General features: G+C 35.8%; 1 protein-coding gene across 2 annotated transcripts in view; it reads left to right on the top strand.

Moving 5' to 3' along the window:
* LOC107153254 (WASP family member 3) overlaps window positions 1-6,123 on the top strand; it is a 174,174-nt gene extending 168,051 nt beyond the window's left edge. For both annotated transcript variants that reach the window (XM_048801251.1, XM_048801252.1), the window contains 2 exons: window positions 37-190; window positions 4,090-6,123. In XM_048801251.1, coding sequence (XP_048657208.1) covers window positions 37-190; window positions 4,090-4,276 — 341 coding nt within the window. In that variant the 3' untranslated portion in view covers window positions 4,277-6,123. The remainder of the gene's footprint in view (window positions 1-36; window positions 191-4,089) is intronic.
* Window positions 6,124-6,410: the final 287 nt, after the last annotated feature.

The raw sequence follows: 6,410 nt of genomic DNA, 5'->3' as shown, positions 1-6,410 counted from the left end.
TATATAATTTAACTTGGGGGACTTTTCTCTAAACAGTGTCACTACAGGACATCAACATGAAAAAAGCTTTCAAAAGTTCCACAGTTCAAGATCAGCAGGTGGTTTCAAAGAACAGCATTCCTAATCCTGTTGCTGACATTTACAACCAGAGTGATAAACCTCCACCTCTGAACATCCTGACACCTTACAGGTATGGCTTCCCACATCCTCAAAGTGTTTTTAGTCATTGTGGATGGAGTGTTAGACACTGTTGGAAACACACTTATATACTGGATGTATCCTGGATAGCTCCTTTGGGTTAAAAGAAATCTTTCAAACTTTCAAAACAATAATGCTCTTGAAATTAGTCCCTGGCGCTGGTTTACTAAAGTTCTGGTATTTCAGGATACATATCACTTACCAGGAGAAGTTTGAACTCTGATTTTAACTCTTAGACTTGGATCTTTTAAGTGGAAGTGGGCATTTTATATAATGGCTTTATGTGTGATTATCTTGTTGTTACTTATGTTCAAAGACAGTTCAAAAGGAGCAGCACAGTTTATTTATAATGCAGCAAAATATCTGTCTCAGCTCTTTAGCACTGCAGAGACATTTATTATTAATTCAGAAAAATGTATGCTACAGTGTTAGGGGTTTTTAAGGGTGAAAATAGAGTCACAAAATTAACTTTCTGCTATTGTTAAAATGGTAAAATACATTATAAGGACCAAATTTCTAAGAAAAAGGACAGAAAATTTTAAAGGCTTCTTCCTCTGTCCATCTTTTTTCCCTGTATTAGTCAGATTTTTGTTGTAGTGACCAAAATACTTGATAAGAACAAGTTAGAGGAGGAAAGATTTATTTCGGCTCATGGTTTCAGAGGTTTGAGCCCATGATCAGCCTTTCATTTCGTTGGACCTGAAGTGAGGCAGAGGATTGTGGTGGAAGGGCATGGCAGAGGAATACTGCTCAGTTCATGGATATCAGGAAGCAAAGGGAGAAAGGAAGGGACTGGGGGGAAGATAAAACCTTTTAGGGCACACCCACAATGACCTGCTTCCTCCAACTAGGTACCACCTCCCAAAAGTTCATTTAACCATCAGTGGATTAGTCCACCTATGTGGTCAGACCCCTCATGATCCAGTCACTTCTCAAAAACCCCACCTCTGAATACTGCTATATTGGAAACACAAGACACTGGGGGACATTCTGGATTCAAACTACAACACTCTCCTCTTTGGAGGCCACTTATTTCACCTCTGCCCAGCACAGATTGTGGAAATCAGTGGCCCTAGAGTCAGTGCTGCCAGCTGATGCTTCCACAAGGGCCTTGGTGAATACTGTGTGTTCTTTGTATGTCTCACTGCCTTGACATTCCTGCCTGCAGGGCCCTCCTCAGGGAGAGCTTAGAGTTTCCCCAGTCTCATTTTCCATCCGTTCTGGGATCAACAAGGCTTGGAGATACCTTTTATCACAGCTCTATCAGGAAAGGGCAGTTGAAACTGAGTCCCTTTTTTCCTATATAGACAGAAAAGATTCTCTCAAAACAAATGTAAGAGCTCCCTATAAACTGATGGGAGATGAGCAGGATTCCCCCCTAAGAAGTTTGTATAAAAATGGAACAAGTATGCTTGCTGGAGGTTATAGGGCACAAATTTTAAAAATATATGATACACATGAATAAAAGCATGGTAATCCTGTTGTATTGGTCAATTTTTGCATTCCTGTGACCAAAAGACTGGACAGGAAAAACTTAAGTGGAGGAAACGTTTACTTTGGCTCATGATTTCTGAGGTTTAATCCATGGTAAGCCAACTGCATAGCTCTGGGCCCAAGATGAAGCAGAATATCATGGCATAATGGCATGGTGGAGGGACATGGAAACCAGGAAAGAGAGAGAACTGTACTCACCAAGGACAAAATATAAACCCCAAAGGTACACTCCCAGTGACCTATGTCTTCCAGTCACACCCTACTTGCCTACAGTTACTGCCTAGTTAATCCACGCCAATGGATTAATCCATGATTAGGTTATGTCTCCCATAACCCTAAACATTCTTTCATTGTTTCACACAGGAGCTTTTGGGGGACACTTGATATCTAAACCATCACACCTGGTATTTTTGTGACTGCTTTCATTTTTTAAATTATTTTTTGTAGTTAAGATGGGCAGAATGCCTTTATTTGTTTATTTTTATGTGGTGCTAAATATCAAACCCAGTGCCTCACACATGCTAGGCAAGTCCTCTTCCACTGAGCTATAACCCCAGCCCCTTGTGACTGCTTTCATTTGATAAATGTTTTTCGAGGACAATTTCAGTTTTTTTTAGCGCTGGCAGCTGCACTATAAACACTGTAATGTGAGGGCTTGCTTATTAGAATTCTCTTACTGGATATTATTAAGGAAGCTCACTAAAAATTCTGTGTTAAAGGAAATAATCCAGAATATCCGATTAACCACATGTATTTTGACTAATCAAGATCATGATTAAATATTTGTAGTGATTTAAATTTTAATTGCATAAAATGATTTTATATATTATTATAATGTACATAATATATATAATGTGTACATATTCAGTCTTTTGGAAAATAAAGCATGTCTTTGGTTTTTTAATAATGTGTTTTAAGATTAGCAATGGCAGCCCAAATCTACTTTTCATTCATAAAACAATAATTGAGATACATAAAACATAAAATTATGCATTTGAACTTAAATGTGTCACTGTGACATGATGAAAAGTGGTTAGATGATGATAAACATTAGACATATCTGCTTTTAGTCTTAAGTCATGATTGGCATTTGTTTAATTCATTGAGCTTCTATCTTCATTAGAATATTAACTGCATTTTTAAAAGCAAGAATGTGCATTTTAGACATCTTTAACTTTTCAGGAAGTTCCTCAGTTTTCCTATAATTCTATATTCAAGGCCTTAGTGTCTTAGGGAACCAAATTTGCTTTTTCACAATTATGTTACTAATAAAATCTCTATCATGCAAGCTGCTTACAAATTGGGAAACTAGAAGAAAGGAAGGATGTTAAATAATCCAAGGTTAAAGTATATATAGAAAGAGTTGCACTGGTTTGTTAGTGATCTTCAGACACAGTGACTAGAATAGCCATGGTAGGAATATGGGCCATAGCATTTTATAGTGAGAAGCCTGCAAGAGATGACATAGCAGGAACTTTAAGGATAGACCTTTTTCCCTTTTTTCTTCCTGTGTAAGTTTTCTTTTCTTGGGCATAAGCTCTTTCCTGTCTATACTCATTTAACTGATTTTGCATCTCAGTACCTTAAATGACTTGCTGAAATATTAGTATGAAGTATGAATGTACTGCTTCTTCTTGGGAAGTCTACAGGCCACATGCTTTTTAAAAACGTTAGTATTATAGAGAGTTTACTTTGCATCATGATTTTTTTGAACATTCCTATTGATTTATATTACACTTTGGATTCATATTGGCTACATTGTTCTTGGTTGCATGATAAGTGAGTAATTTTTATGAGGCCTTTGAAATATTCCTAAGACCACAGTATTTGAAGAAGTACTTGACACTAAAATGACCACAAGTGAATGATCTTGCTTTGAAAATATATAGTTTATTGCTTTTTTTCCTAGTTACAATTACATCCCATGAAAATTTTCTTTGGTGATTGAATTTACAGATATTGGGCAACCTGGTTGAGAAGAAGAGACAGCACTTTATAGTTTTTATTCTAATAATATTGAAGCTCAGAGTAGAAGTAAATGTATCTGTATAAGAGTCCATTCATCCCTGTGTATACCTCCCTGTTGGAATAAACAAAATATTTCCTGAAATATAAACACTCAGTATTCATGAGCTTCATTGTGATTTTTACAGAGCAATTTTCTATTCTTAATTCTGAGTGTGCAAGAATACTTTCGTTATTCTGGAACAAGTTGCTGTTTGTACATTTTTCCACATTTTTTCAAAAGGAAATTTAGAGAATTAATAAAGTATAGGATAGTTAAGATGTCCTCTTCAAATGTTACAATGCCATGAGTTAAAATTAAATTCACATTAACATGCATATGAAAGTATCTAACAATCTATTCCCCCTTACTTATAATACATTGATTCATAGAGATGATAAGAAGGATGGGCTGAAGTTCTATACTGATCCTTTCTATTTCTTTGGCCTATGGAAAGAAAAAATGCTACAGGATACAGAAGACAAAAGGAAAGAGAAACGGCATCAAAAGGTAAGTAATCCCACTGTGGGAATGCTGCATATCACTGTGGATTTGGGATTCTTTTTTAGAAGTAAGTAAATCACTAAGTGCTTTATTTAAATGGTTGAGTTGTTTGATTTAGTACTCAAGGTTTTTATAGAGGGTAAAAAAGATCCTGACAATTCAATGTAACACAGTCATACTATTTTTCTATAACTACTGATTTATTCTCCAGCACTGGCTTTGCTTTAATAATAGTAGTGACTAAAATTTCAGTTTTCTTGGTAACCATGTTTTATAGCTTCTCTCCTTCTGATCCCTCAGTTTTTCATAAAGCGATCAGCCTTCCATATCAGATACAAGTATGTACTTCTATCTATTTAACTTTTTTGGTGTCATAAATGTGACACCTTGGTGAAATGTGCATAGTGGATTGGGAAGCATGTGTAATCTGGGTTCAGGGATGGTATTTACTGAAAATGAGCTTCTGTTTGTGGGTAGCCATAGGCAAGAGAATTGCAAGTCAGACTGATGAGAAACACCTGCCTTACAGGCAGTCATGCAAGCATAATTCTGCTTGCTCAAGTTAAGGAACTTCTGCTTTGAAAATTACCCCTCTGGGGCCCAGAACTCAGACTAAGCCACCTAGAAGAGTACTTCTTTGAGGACAAGATTTTGCTAATATTTTTATATGTAACCTGTGTTTAAAAGTGATGTATAATAAGAATTGTAAAGCATTTCACTGTCGTTTATTTTTTTTAATCAATTAAAAAAAGTGACCACCCAGTTTTGTTGACAAATATTACAGTGCATTATTTAGGAGAAACATTCAGCATTCTATGGATTGGCCTTTAGGTTTTGGCACATTTAGGTATATTTGTTCAGTTGGAGAAAGAAGAATTTGAAGTTTTAAAACAGGATTTTAAAAAGAGAAGATATGTTGCTGAGGATGTAGTTCAGTGGTAGAGTGCTTGCCTAGCATGTGGAGGTCTTGGGTACCAGCCCCAGTACTACAAAAGAACAGAGGGAGAGAGCAGGGGGAAAAGGAGGAAAGGAAAGAAACTGGACTCTGGAAAAAGATTCAAAAGCTGTGGATTATTTGAATACTCAATTTCAGTAAATTTTGTTCATGGCTTAGAAAGATTTAATTTGGAATTTTGAAAGAACTGCTAAAGTTCTTCAAAGTATTCAACCAAAGAATAAATGGAAAAGAAACAAGTATATGTTTATCTCAATCCCTATACTTTTTGACAGTAACTGGGCAAAACCCTAGGACTTTTGAGAGTACCTTCTTTTAAAACTTTCTGTCCTTTTAAAAGGCAGTTTACCTTCTCAATGATTCTTTGGGGAAGAATATTTAATTTTGTGACCTTTTTATTTTGAAGGGAAAATCATCTTTTATGTATGATTATTGTGTCTTCAAAATCATTTGTCATTTCATTAGTTATTTTTTCTCATTTTATATTCCTCAAACACATACAATTCTGATAAAAATTCCTGATTCATTCATTTATGTAATAATTTTTGTTAAATGCTGGGTAAGCAGTGATGGAGAAAACAAGACTGTCACACACCTGGTTTACAACACAGCGAGGATCCCTGGCCTTATGCTATCATGAGCCTGGAGCTCATACAGAGAGAGAAGTTCAACAGTGTCAATGCCAAAGTGCTTCACAGTGGAATAAAAAGAAAATGAAGCATGGTAGCCTTCATTTCCAAGGACTTTAGACACCAAGTCATGTTCTATTTTCTTTTGACAAACTTGAAGGAAGAAACTAATTTAGAAAATTTGGGAATAAAACAATCCATTTTTTCTGTATTTCAAGTTTCCTCTATTTTTTGATACTTCTAAATCCTAAAAAATTCTGTAAATAAATATGAAGTGTTTTGTTTTGTTTTGTTTTGAGGGTACCAGGGATTAAACCCAGAGGGGCATTAATACACCCCCAGCCCCCTTTTTAAATTTGTTTTAATTTTTTATTTTGAGACAGATTCTTGTTAAATTGTTGAAGCTGTCTTTGAACTTGTGATCCTCCTGTCTCAGCCTCTCAGATTGTTGGGATTACAGGCATGCACCACCATTCCTGGCCAAATATGAAGTTGTTTTATTTGTTTGTTTGTTTGTTTATACCAGGGATTGAACTCAGGGGTGCTTAACTACCAAGCCACATCCCCAGCCCTTTTTATTTTTTGTTTTGAGAGAGGGTCTCACTAAGTTGCTGAGTCTGGTTTT

This window comes from Marmota marmota, unplaced genomic scaffold (genome assembly GCF_001458135.2).
Source record: "Marmota marmota marmota unplaced genomic scaffold, marMar, whole genome shotgun sequence".
Taxonomy (NCBI): domain Eukaryota; kingdom Metazoa; phylum Chordata; class Mammalia; order Rodentia; family Sciuridae; genus Marmota; species Marmota marmota.
Note: the sequence above shows the minus strand (reverse complement) of the source record. Positions and strands in the feature narration are given on the sequence as shown.